The 13,971-nt window shown below is 35.9% G+C and overlaps 2 protein-coding genes across 2 annotated transcripts; both read right to left on the bottom strand.

The window, feature by feature from the left end:
- Nucleotides 1-6,905: 6,905 nt before the first annotated feature.
- On the bottom strand, nucleotides 6,906-8,345 carry LOC140759311 (peroxidase 1-like). The gene is made up of 4 exons (XM_073095835.1): nucleotides 8,091-8,345; nucleotides 7,832-8,020; nucleotides 7,592-7,754; nucleotides 6,906-7,504 (listed from the first exon to the last, which is right to left on the bottom strand). The coding sequence occupies exons 1-4, from the start codon at nucleotides 8,301-8,303 to the stop codon at nucleotides 7,089-7,091; spliced, it is 981 nt and encodes a 326-aa protein (XP_072951936.1). The 5' UTR covers nucleotides 8,304-8,345; the 3' UTR covers nucleotides 6,906-7,088.
- A 2,666-nt stretch (nucleotides 8,346-11,011) lies between these two features.
- On the bottom strand, nucleotides 11,012-12,473 carry LOC140759297 (peroxidase 1-like). The gene is made up of 4 exons (XM_073095818.1): nucleotides 12,212-12,473; nucleotides 11,953-12,141; nucleotides 11,713-11,875; nucleotides 11,012-11,617 (listed from the first exon to the last, which is right to left on the bottom strand). Exons 1-4 carry the CDS (start codon nucleotides 12,422-12,424, stop codon nucleotides 11,202-11,204), a joined length of 981 nt encoding a protein of 326 aa, XP_072951919.1. The 5' UTR covers nucleotides 12,425-12,473; the 3' UTR covers nucleotides 11,012-11,201.
- Nucleotides 12,474-13,971: the final 1,498 nt, after the last annotated feature.

The following is a 13,971-nucleotide window of genomic DNA, read 5'->3' as shown; positions in this document are numbered from 1 at the left end:
AGAATTTAGTAAAAATATCCTATGTTTTATCTTTATTATTTTGCTTAGAATGTATTAAAAATAAATAGTGAATATTATATTTAATTTTTTTTAAAAAAGAAGTAAAATACTAGTTATTTGACTTTAAAATATATATTTTTTAGCTTAGCTTAGTAAAAACTTATTTAAGGATATTAAGATTATTTTGTATCTATCATCTATATAGTAATTGACCGTTAGAAAGCGAAATGTAGGGTGTTCTAGAATTAAATATAAATAAACTTGAAAATAAAATTTTAAAATAGGAGGGTCGACATATAAAAAAAAAAGTTTGAAAATATTCGGTAAATTAATGGTAGATGTCATCACTGCTCACCTCAGCTATATTGTTATCTTTCGATAAAGATCGACTTTAATTCGCACATAGATTTGGACTTCGAGTAATTAATCCGGATTCTTATGCATGACAGTCACTAAAGTTTCATTAATTATAGATTTGTTGAAATAAAAAGGCTTCAACCCAAATTAAGCTACCAACTGGATAGGTTGCATTTATTTTTTAGGCCCCATGCAATAAACTTTCAAATAAAAATCTTTGTTTACTTAGTAGTCAATAACGATTTGATAACGAAAGACCATCAACTTTTAATTAGTTTTTAAATAAGGTATTTAGACCAGATTTTCATTAAGATTTAGAGATGATTTATTACCTCAAATATAGGAAAAAGGGTAGAATAAGTCCCTAACTTGGCTGAAATACATACTAAACATTAGTAGAGAAAGTATAAAGAAATAATAGTGCTTAATGATGTAATCTAGGTCAGATCGGATCATATCATAGAGATATTGGACTCAATGGATCGAGTCTAGTAATCTTATTTTCTTATTTGGTTTATTTAGAGCTTTAGTAGATTAGGATTTTATTTAATTAGCTAAATTCAACTCGGTGCAGTTTTAGGAAAATATTCGCAGAATATTCTACAAACGTTAGAATAATATCAAACCAGTTGAATAAGATCGCCAACCTCCAGATCTAACTTTAGTATTCACAACTTTTCCATATTCGGAGTCTATCTAATTCGAGAAAGATAAGGAAGGCTGATTTAGCTAAGTTATGATTATCTCTAAGTCATGTTTATCTTTAATATAAGCTAATAAGCAAATTCTAAGAAAGGTCGGTCTAAGATTAGTCTCTATAAATATGTGGAGTGCATCTCTAATTGATTATCATGGAATGAATATTGAGTTAAGTTAAGTTTATTTATCTTGCATTACTTATCATCCTTATCTTTTACCGTAGCTATTAGATCGCCATTATCTTTCTAGGAGTTGATCATAGTCATAGAACCTCCAACGCTTTTAAACCCTAGCCACCACCTATTTCCAACAACCACCCTACTCTACGGTCGTCCACCACCACCAATGGTCGTCCGCCACCCTTCGACGACTGCCACAACGTCGGATCACCACCACCAATGGTCGTCCGCCACCCTCCGACGATTGCCACAACGTTGGATATTTACCATTCTGCCCTATTCTGAACTATCTCCATTATTTTATTTTTATTTTTCCTCCGATTTAGGTGAAACTAGAGCCATTAGAACTCTAACTCACGAGGCTACTACCACCTAATTTTTATAATTTTCTTACGGCTGAATCAATCCAGATCTGATTCGTAACACTTAACAACCTTGGAAATAAGCCTCCCTCTTAGCTCACCAAAGTTGCACCACAAAGAATGACACAAGGCAAGTATGAAAATGCTAGTCTAAATGGGTCAGCATCTTGTAGCTCCAGCAAGCTCGCAGAGCCAAAATCTCAAAGACCCAACACCACTACCCACCATAAAACTAAAATGGACTAACATAACAACAACAAGATAGTAGATCACTGCTGATAGCAACCACCACTACCATAACCCACACAACAAATATCTCAGATGAAACAGAACATCAAACACCGACCAAGCCCTACAACAGAAACCCAACCATGTAGCATTGACCTCAAAATAGAGCTAGGCCCAACCCTCCGCCACCAAGCAAACCAGCCACGATGAGTCCAAGGTTATGCTCTAGCCAAGCACTATTTGGCCTTGATTATGTAGGGCTCGAAGTTCACTGTCCAGAGGTGAGTGACAACACGACTGAAAAGGCAATAGAGGCAAATAAAGCTCGGCACTTCAATGAAGAGGGCAGCTATGTAGAGGACTAAAACAATAGGGGAGGAGGTAGTTGATGTAGGGGAAGCGAAGAGAAAATGACAGAACCACTTGGAAGAAAAAAAGAACATAAAAGAGGGAGAAAAAGAAAAGAAGAGAGTGGGGGAAGCATCTCCCTCTCCACCCTAACCACACGGTTTAGAGGAGGGAAGGGGCAAAGAAAATGCTCTCTAAAGAGAGATAGGGAAAGCTATGGTCGAAACCCTAGCAAAGCTAGGGTCGAGCGCAAAAAGGTCATTAACTTTAGTAATATTATTATTATTACTAAAAAAACTTGTTTTTAGTAATAATAATAATATTATCATTATCATATATCTTGCATTGGTTTGGCAAGAATTCTAGTCATGTTTACGTCCTACTTGCCATTGGCATAGAAATTGCATTCTTGCAGATGATTTTAAGATTAAGGATGTTATTTACTTATCTAATAAACTCATTTATTTTTCTATTTTCACAAAATGTTTGTCCTTTGTTAAAATGGTGCAATAAAACATAGTGGAATTGTATGTCATTGGCTTACTTTCCTTATACAGCATAGTTATAATGTGTGTCGGTCTAAGTGCCCATTGAATATGCACTAATACATTGATCACGCATATTTGACGGCTCTCATCCCAACAAAAAGAAAAATAATAGGGTATAAAATTTGACAGTAGGGGTGAAAACGGATCGGATACGGATCGGATAGTGCTCAACCCATATCTGGATCCATATTTTTAGTCCGAATACGAATTCAGATACGGATATTAGACGGATAGCAAAATTTAAAACCATATCATAAATAAACGGATACGGATAAATTTGGGATAGAGGATCGGATCTTAAACGGATATTGATTGAATTTAAAATAATTATAATATTTTATTTAGATATAATTAATACAAAATTATTAAGAGTTTTACAACAAATAAATTTTTTGTATGTCAAATATATAAAATTGGAGAAATTAATCTCTATAAATAATATATAATGTATTATTAGTAACAATATTAATATTTACTATTTAAATAAGTAAATTAAAAACTGTAAATCATTTAAAAAAATATGTGGGTAAACGAATATTCGATATCCGTATTCGAATCCGAAAAATATATCCGACCCGTATCCGAATCCGTATCCGATTTTTTTTTAAAAATTCTATCCGTATCCGAATCGGATACAAATTTTTTATCCAAATCCGATCCGAGTCGGATCGGATAGCGAGTCGGGTCGGAGTTAATCCTACCCGTTTTGACCCCTCGACATGAGCGTTCGAGTTATCAGATGTGTATAGTTAATGTGTTAATGTATACCCAACGTTCTGTCCGTACCATCCTACATAAGATCGATCTGCACTTAATCCCATCCCTTCCTTATAAAACAACTTTTTTTTTCTCTTTCCAAGACGGACTCAAATTATTGCCTAACAAAAAATGAAATTAAACAACCAAAACAAATCATTTTTTAAATAAAATAATAATATATAATATTAGTTTGAAGATCCACCAACAATCTTCTATTAAGAACTTAGATTCCTGTATAAAGTTGGTAACCTAAGTAATCTCTAATATGGATCTCCCTTATTTTGTGAGATTGGACAATAGGCGGTTGTCATTTTTTTTTATTTGAAAGAAAGTCCGTAGACTAATCATATCATTCATTTTAATATACTGAATTATAACTTTATACAAATGATGATAAGGGGAAATAGGACAAGAGCCCTAAAAGCAAGCCCCAAACTGAATAACAGTTAACGCATATATCATAATAAAAACTCAAGCATAAAAAAAATAGAGGAGATAGAGCAAAACTCTAATAGCAAGTCTCTCGCTTGGCCAACCGGCAGCACTATAGGTAGAACAACATGAGTCTTGAGAAACTAAGCACCCAACTAAGGAGCAAGCTTTGACAGGATACAAGCACGCCAATGACGAAGTCCGATGAATTTAATGAAACACCTGAGGACCCCATTTGGGTAGACCTATGAATCCAAGAAAACGAAGAGCAAAGTATATGATGCCTACTACATCTCATTGCATCCACACAGATTTAATTCAAAATAAAAAGTAGATGGCCCAAAATATGAAGTAACAGGGCAGATGCAAGCTTAGACAGTGAGAAAGCTAGGCAAGGCGAGTCCGAATGTAGCGACGGAGGCCAAGGTGGGACAAGGTAAGCGAGGCTCGGTAACGGAGGTCGAGGTGAGGTGAGTCTAAACATAGCGACAGAGACCGAGGTGGGACAAGACGAGGCGAGGCCCGGCAACGGAGGTTGAGGCGAGGCAAGGCGATGGCGCGGCGTTGGAGGCCGAGGTGACATGGGGTGAGGCGCTAGCGTGACGATGGAGGCCGCGGCGAAACATGGCGAGGCACAGTGATGAAGGCCGAGGCGAGGGGCGGTGACGGAGATAGCAAGGAATCATTAGATTATGGAGGTCCATTAGTCCAATAAATTCATGATACGATCTCCCCTTGGATTAAGGTTTAATCTATCCCATTTTCATATCTGGATAAGATCTTAATAGAACTTTAGAAGAGGATTTCTGGAAATATAGCCGTCGGATCAATATGAAATTTTGATAGGTCGTAGCCCTGGAAAAGAGCTTTCCAATAAATCTAATTTCAGGAGAATCGAACGGTGGGATCCGGCGATATATTCAGATAAGTGGGTAAATATCAGGGAGTCCATTCTTTGGATTCGTGGATGGAGGCACGGGATCCTAGGTGGATTATGGAGGTGGTAGGCGGGCAGTAATGGGGTGGCACCGGTAAGGAAGGTGGTGGTAGAAGGATTATGGATGATGGAAAGGATTAGGGCGAGGTAGAGAGATTTGAAGAAGGGGGAGGAGTGAGCCGCCCTTAAAGGACTAGGGTGAGTGGCCGGTCGAGAGAGGCTAGAAGCGGCGAAGCCGGGGGATGAGGGAACGAGAGAGAAGGAGAAGAAGAATATTAGGCAAAAACTCAATTCATTCAATATCCATTTTTTGGTTACCATCCACACCTTAAGAGGCTAACCAAACAATTAAAAAATGACAATTATTAACCCTAAAAATAGTGGATTTCCGCCGACCGCGTTCGAATGCACCAAATGCATTCTCTGTATTTGTGAACGCATGCAAGAGTTCAAACGCACCCACCCACGTTCGAACGCGATGTTTGAACGCATAATTCTCGTTCTCTGTATTTGTGAATGCCTGCAGGCGTTCGCAAGCGCATTCGAACGCAACCTACAAAAATCTTATTTTTCTCTAAATAAAACACTAAAACAATAAGAAAAGATACCCCTAAGATGTATTCATGCTCGAGACACCATCGGTGAAGTCTAAATCATATCAATCCAATGAATAGGCAGATAAATGGGTTGAAGCTGGCCTACCAAAGTGCATATACCAAGTTTTGCTATTTCAAAGATTTTTTTATACTCTGTGACAATAAATAAATAATGGGGTCAAGGATAATGAAAGAGATGCTAATATGAGTGAGAAGTATTCCTCATTGACCCAAAGATTATGGATCACGGTTAGACAAAGAGACCCAAATATGATTTTACTAATTGCACAAAACAATAGATCTTGGAAACCAAAATAAGTCAACTAACCCAAAGATTGTGTGTTTAAAATCAAAAATATGGCACAAACAAGTTCAAGATATATCAAACAATAGAGGTCATGGGATGATTTAAAAAATAGTAAAGATATCCTTCCTAAAAACCTAAACCCTAAGATAAAAAGATATGATCGCATTTATCCAGCTATAATTTAACATGATTTCTTATAATTAAGCATGACAGGTATTTTGATATTCCAAAGATCTTCCAATTAAGGAGGTCATAGGATGAGTTTAAATATATTTTAAAAAAATATATCCAATTTCCATTGCTTCCTTGTAAAGCTCAATAATATGTGGTTTTGTTCTGACTAATAAGTTAATTATGTCGCAAATCGAGATACACTTCATAATGTTCTATTTATTAAGCATATAGTTGTGGAATTACTAGTCAACTTATAATATATGCATACACAGGATCTCTCACAATTACTTCCTGCATACAAAATTATGCATATATTTGTACCCTAAGTCAGAACCTTATGCTAAATGCAATATTTTATTAGTGTTATTCATGGGATTGCAGTGACTCTTTTGCATGTGGAACTAGATGTTAGAGAACCGGAACCATGAATGGAATGATAAGGTTTGAATTATAGCACATGCTGAAGCTTCGGTACATCTCTAGTTAATGTCAGAAGAAATTCTAAAGAAAGTTTAAAATTATCTAACATATGGAAGCCTCGGGTTGCATATTCAAATTTTTATCTTCTTATTTTACCTTACAGTTTCTCTGATCTAATTTAATAGGATAAAATACAATTTATATCCAATGATTAGGCTAAAGTTTAGAGTGCATCCTGAACTTTTTGTTGTCATGATCCACTTGTCGTTCAGATCTATTGCAACCATTAGTTTTTTTTTTTCATTCAAAGATAATAGTGAAAGTAATTGTTCATTAGAACTATTAAACTTTTAGCCTTTTTACTATTTCTCTTGTCATCTTTTCGGAAGATTAATTTGCAATATACAAATTGCAGGAGTAAGAGAAATTTGAGATGAAAGAGGTATGAGACTTTGAGAATTTCAAGACAAAAAAAAATTAAAGGGGTATCTATTTGTCAATATAATTAAAATGTATTTTTCCCAATAGAATTGTGCCAAAACTCCAAAGTTGCCAAACATTTTATAGGAACAATAGCATGCTTCTTATTTGATGAATTGACAATTATTACAGTATTACATGAATGAATTACAAAGGGAAGAGGACAGAAGAGAATTGGAGAAATACACTGAAACACTAGCAAAGCTCTCATAGCCTCAACCTGGAATAGTACACATAGATCTCAACACAAGATCTATCTAATCTAGTTAATAACATTACACTTCTTCCTGATCTCACCCTGGCTGCCTGTCAGAGGCGAAATATTCCCCATGTTGATCATTGACTCACTGAAATCTTGGAAGAACTCACTGGTGAATCCATTCGCATGCTTTTCGACGTATGCTTTCGTGAAGCTGTTTGTAAGAAGAGAAGCATCAGAGTGGAAGAGCCCTCTCCTCTTGGTGACATACTTATAGTAGCTAGCATCAAAGGTCCTGAAGCTGCCAGGATCCATCTCCACAAGTGTAGTGTTATCAGTAAGTGTGCACTTCAATCTTAGCTTGGCTATATAATTCTTATCTAGTGAAGGATCGACATCATTCAGGTTGTTCATGCCGGTGAAGTTGTACAAGCGATCGCTGAAAGCTGTGCAATGCGAGGTTCCAAGCGTATGGCCACCTAGTTTATATTTAGGTCATAAGATAAGTTTTTCATGCACCCATAAAATGATATTGAGGACCATGCAATACTAAAAAAATTTAGTACCTGAGAGTACTACTAGGTCCTTGATACCCAGTCCCTTAGCTGCAAACATTGAGATCAATCGAGTCATGTTTGCAGTAGGAGGTGGTAGTTGCCTGGTCTCGTTTGCAATTGACACTCTTCCATCTCTTCTTCCAGTCCACACTGGCCAGAATGGTCCTTTGCTCTATATATAAGATGATCGTTAATTCAGATCAATTAACACTAATTTTAGACAAACAAGAGTAAGATAAGATCACTTACCAACCACACTGCATCCCTAGCAACAACAGCCACAACATCAGCGCATGAGACAGTGTTAGGACAAGCTTGCTCCAACTTGGCTTTTATCCTATCAATTACTCCGTATCCTCGAAGGCTCTGGTTCGGTCGTGCATCCTTCTCGGCTACATTGTTCTTGGTGGAATCAAGGAGGACTGAACCATCGCAGCCCTGAATTGAAGAGAACATTAGGTTGTGCATGAAATAATGCATGCATATAGTGAGTTATTTTGAAACATACCCTAACAAAGCAGTCATGGAAGTGCATCCTAAGGAGAGGCCCAGCAAGGCTCGGAGCTACTTTCATGATCTCGATCATCTCCTTGTGAATGATCTCTTCGGCATGTGGGCATGTCTTGCTGTAGAAGCCAACCTGAAGCTGTGCTTCTGCTGAGATTGAGAAGAGAACTAATGGCAAAAGAAACAGGAAGGATAGGTGAGTCTTTGATGCCATCTTAGAGAGCTAAGGAGATTATTATGACTCTGATATGATGCTGTATAGAGCTTGGTAGCACTTATATAGAGACTAACTAGCCCCACACTCTGGCCTATGACAGGCTTTCTTTGCCTGTCGAGGGATTATAAAGCTAGTGAACAGTTAAGTGTTATTAATTTTTTATTAGATGTTTAGTTAGTGGAGTGATCTGAAATTTATTAGATGAAGGATTGACTTGAGTCTGTAAATTAGAATAAATCCTTGGAGGCATCAATGTTTCACGAAGAGCTCAAAAAAATCACTAGATTAGGAATGGAAGTATCCATGTCAGGCCATCAGTAATTATTAAAACTAGGATGTGCATGTGGTAGAGGAAGAGATGAACTTGCATGCAGATGAATCCATGTGCTTAGGATTAATTAATTTGTTCAGTTAGTAGAAAGTAGTTAGAACGATCATGTATGCTTCATTATACAACTAATTTGAATGAGAATTCGAGACACCTTAGTATTATTTCAGTTTTCTTGGTTGACTACAATGGATAAACTTTCAAAACAAAACTTGAAGAGATGAAAATAACCATACCAAGTCATGATCTTACTTTTATAAATTGTTGGTGGTGGGAAAATTTAGTCTAATCTACTCGTTAGAAAGGAAGAAATTAAACATAAGAAATATTGATTTAGCCATTGAGTCCAAGCATTTGTCAAGGTAGAAGATGCATCAAGCCATCTGATTGGATTATTTTTGCAAGTCAGCTGTGCCATGTTCTTCAAATAAAATTATGATAAAGTACAGTTGCATGTCTCGTCTACTACTTTTCCGATTCACTTGGACTCCAGGACCAATCTATTTCCATATTATTTCCCTTATGAGGTAAAGAAAGTAACAGTTAGCCACCTTCTTCCACTTTACAGCTAGTAAAGGAGACTCAAATTGGATCACTGCAGGACAAAAAACAGGCATAAGTAGCAACTTAGTCCAAGTTAATGAAGACAAAGCATAAGAATGTATTGAAAATAGAAGTACATAACAGATGGATTTTTATTCTCATGCTACAACTTCATTAGTTTGTCATAGCCATAGATTCTACTGCTATATTAACACTTTGTTTACCAACTCTCACATCAATATGAGAATGTTATTATAGAGAGTAATTTGATTGATTCGAACATTGATTAGGTACTGCAACTAGCAATAAAATATGCCAAAAATGTTATGGGATCTGTAAGTAGTTGTTTGATTAGGTCACTACACTTAGCAAGTTAATTGTGATCTTTGTTTCTTAGTTGCATGATCAAGATGCTATTTAAACAGCTTCTTGGAAGAGCTAAGTAGAGAGAAACCATTTGATGTATAAGAGACTAGGAATTAATCAGAGGATCTGATCATGGCAGCGTCACATGACAGCCATGATATATATAAAAATGGAAGCTCAACTGCTATCTTGTATCAAACTTTGCTAGCTTCTTGTGCAGCACATACCAACATTAGCAGTTGTTGATCAATCAAATTTAATTAGAAGGCCACTAGATAAGTACTTTAATTTATTAATGCATGAGTCATGCTATTTGAGAAAGACACTTCACCTTCTTCGAATAGAAGAGATATGCATAAGACGACATTCTATAAGACAAGTTTAGGTGCATTAGGTTTACGCATGGGCCTCGTAAGAGTTTGATCTTTGGAGGCTTAAACTACCCTAAGTTGAGCTATGAGTCGATTTAAAACGCAAATGCTAAATTATTAATGTGATCCATTGGTGTCAATATTTTCCACCATTAGCATGTTTGCTAAATGACCAAATTATCTATGATACCATATTTAAATCAGATTAAAATTTTTTGTGTGAATAATTAAGTCTTACATACCTTTGTTAATAGCTAGCTGATACTTACAACATGGTACCAACCACAGAGAGGCTAAATACTAAAGTTTAAATACATATGAGTAAATTTAGGGTTCATGCGAATGCACTTATTTAATTACATTTATACTTTCAACTTTATTTTTCAACTATTTGTTTAGTTTGACCATTTTTATTCTTTCAATTATTTCAATCATTTGTTTTAAAAATGAAGTTTTCCATCAAAAGAGTTAAACTTTTACCTCTTGTTTATATAATTAGAAGAGGTTTTAATTAAGAAAGCTTAAGATTATCTAGCACGCAATACTAAAGTTGCATGTTCAAATTTTTAGCAATTTGTTTTACTTACCCAGTTTCTATGATCTAATATAAGAGGGTAAAATATAATTTACTATCCTATGATAAGGCCTAAACAGACTGCATTCTTGAATTCTTTATTGCGGCATGAGCCACTTGAAGTTTTTATCTATGTGCAATATTTAATCTTTCTATCCAAAGTAATAATTTTTCCTCTAAAACTGTGAACTTTTAACCTTTTCACCATTTATCTTTTCTCATGTTGGAAGATTGATTATACTCACATTAATACAATACAAGAAAGAAGAATCTTCTTAAGGATTTTTAGAAAAAAATAACCAAAGGGACATCTTGATCTTCTTTTTTTTCTTTTTCTTTTTGTTATAAAGTATATGAATACATATCTGAATGAGAATAGGTTCAAGTGACAGAAATTAAAAAAAAAATTAGGAAGATACTTTGATTTAAAACATAAGTAAAATGCATTCTTCCCGTTAGAATTATATGTCCATGTCCATGTGAAATGATCTATTAACCCTTAAAACTACAGAGTTGCCAGACATAATAGGAACAATAGCATGGTGAACCCTTATTATTTGATGAAATGAACAATTATTACATGATTACATAAATGATTTGCAAGGGAAAGGAAACTGAAGAGATTTGGAAAAGTACGTTGAAACATTTACAAAAGCTCTCATGACCTCAAACTCAAATATTACGCGTAGATCTTATCACAAGATCTATCTAATCTAGTTGATAACATTACACTTCTTCCTGATCTCACCCTGGCTGCCTGTTAGAGGTGAAATATTCCCCATGTTGATCATTGACTCACTGAAATCTTGGAAGAACTCACTGGTGAATCCATTCGCATGCTTTTCGACGTACGCTTTCGTGAAGCTGTTCGTAAGGAGAGAAGCATCAGAGTGGAAGAGCCCTCTCCTCTTAGTGACATACTTATAATAGCTGGAATCAAAGGTCCTGAAGCTGCCAGGATCCATCTCCACAAGTGTAGTGTTATCAGTAAGTGTGCACTTCAATCTTAGCTTGGCTATATAATTCTTATCGAGCGAAGGATCGACATCGTTCAGGTTGTTCATGCCGGTGAAGTTGTACAGGCGATCGCTGAAAGCTGTGCAATGCGAGGTTCCAAGTGTATGGCCACCTAGTTTATATTTAGGTCATAAGATAAGTTTTCATGCATGCATAAAATGATATTAAGGTATATATTCACCATGCAATATTAAAGTATTTTAGTACCTGAGAGTACTACTAGGTCCTTGATACCCAGTCCCTTAGCTGCAAACATTGAGATCAATCGAGTCATGTTTGCAGTAGGAGGTGGTAGTTGCTTGGTCTCGTTTGCAATTGACACTCTTCCATCTCTTCTTCCAGTCCACACTGGCCAGAATGGTCCTTTGCTCTATATATAAGATGATCATTAATTCAGATCAATTAACACTAATTTTAGACAAACAAGAGTAAGATAAGATCACTTACCAACCACACTGCATCCCTAGCAACAACAGCCACAACATCAGCACATGAGACAGTGTTAGGACAAGCTTGCTCTAACTTGGCTTTTATCCTATCAATTACTCCGTATCCTCGAAGGCTCTGGTTCGGTCGTGCATCCTTCTCAGCTACATTGTTCTTGGTGGAATCAAGGAGGACTGAACCATCGCAGCCCTGAATTGAAAAGAACATTAGGTTGTGCCTGAAATGATGCATGCATATAGTGAGTGATTTTATAACATACCCTAACAAAGCAGTCATGGAAGTGCATCCTAAGGAGAGGCCCAGCAAGGCTCGGAGCTACTTTCATGATCTCGATCATCTCCTTGTGAATGATCTCTTCGGCATGTGGGCATGTCTTGCTGTAGAAGCCAACCTGAAGCTGTGCTTCTGCTGAGATTGAGAAGAGAACTAATGGCAAAAGAAACAAGAAGGATAGGTGGGTCTTTGATGCCATCTTAGAGAGCTAAGGAGATTGTTATGACTCTGATATGATGCTGTATAGAGCTTGGTAGCACTTATATAGAGACTAACTAGCCCCACACTCTGGCCTATGACAGGCTTTCTTTGCCTGTCGAGGGATTATAAAGCTAGTGAACAGTTAAGTGTTATTAATTTTTTATAAGATGTTTAGTTAGTGGAGTGATATGAAACTTATTAGATGAAGGGTTGACTTGATTTCTGCAAATTAGAAGAAATCCTTGGAGGCATCAATGTTTCACGAAGAGCTAAAAAAAATCAGAAGATTAGGAATGGAAGTATCTATGTCAGGCCATCAGTATTTATTATAACTAGGATGTGCATGTGGTAGAGGAAGAGATGAACTTGCATGCAGATGAATCCATGTGCATATATGTGTTTAGTTAGTAGAAAGTAGCTAGAACAGTCATGTATGCTTCATTACATAATTAATTTGAATGAGAATCGAAGACACTTGGAATAGTTTCAGTGCTCTTGGTTGCAAACTTGAAGAGATAAAAATAACTATGTGAATTGATGTTCTTAATTTCATAAATTATTGGTAGCGTGAAAGACTCAGCATAATTTTCTCATTAAATGGCAACAAATTAAAGAAATATTGATTAGTTTAGCCAATGGGTCCAAGCATTTGTGGAAAGAGAAGATGCAACAAGCCATAGAACCACACAATTAGATTATTTTACCAAGTGAGCTGTGCCATGTTCTTCAAATGAAATTATGATAAAGTACAGTTGCATGTCTCATCTACTACTCCCATTCACTTGGACACCAAGACCAATCAATATCCATTATTTACCCTTGTGAGGAAAAGAAAGTTAAAATTAACCACTTCAGTCCACTTTACAACCTGTAAAGAAGACTCCAAATGGAGCATTGCAGGAAAGAAACAAGAGAAAATTACAATAAGTTATTGGTAGTGGAAAAATGTAGTCTAATCTTCTCATTAAAAGGGAAGAAACATAAGAAATATTGATTTAGCCAATGAGTCCAAGCATTTGTGGAGATAGAAACGTGGCTTTGAGTAGATCGTCGTTCTCTTCTTTGACTTGTAGCGCAACCGACAGAAGATGCATCAAGACATGTTCTTCTTCAAATTAATGAAATTATGATAAAATATTTGTCATCTACTACTTCATCCATTCACTTGGACTCCAAGAGCTTTCCCTTATGAGGAAGAGAAAGTTGAAATTAGCCATCTTATTCCAATTTACAACTTGTAAAGGGGAGTCAAAATCGATTACTGCATGAACAAGTGAAAAGTTACAACTTAGTCAGTAAAACCTAATGAAGACAAAGCATAAGAATGTATTGAAATAAAAGTACATAACAGATGGATTTTTATTCTCATGCTACAACTTAATTTGTTGTGGCCATAGAGGTACATTTACACTATGTTCACCAAATCTCTCATCAATATGAGTATGGAATAATAAGTTGTAATTTGATTGATTAGAACATTGATTAGGTACCGCAACTAGCAATAAATTAATTATGCCGAAAATATTTTATGATTTGGTTAATTAA

Source organism: Typha angustifolia, chromosome 4 (assembly GCF_048772165.1).
Source record: "Typha angustifolia cultivar Huaian chromosome 4, ASM4877216v1, whole genome shotgun sequence".
Lineage (NCBI taxonomy): Eukaryota > Viridiplantae > Streptophyta > Magnoliopsida > Poales > Typhaceae > Typha > Typha angustifolia.
Note: the sequence above shows the minus strand (reverse complement) of the source record. Positions and strands in the feature narration are given on the sequence as shown.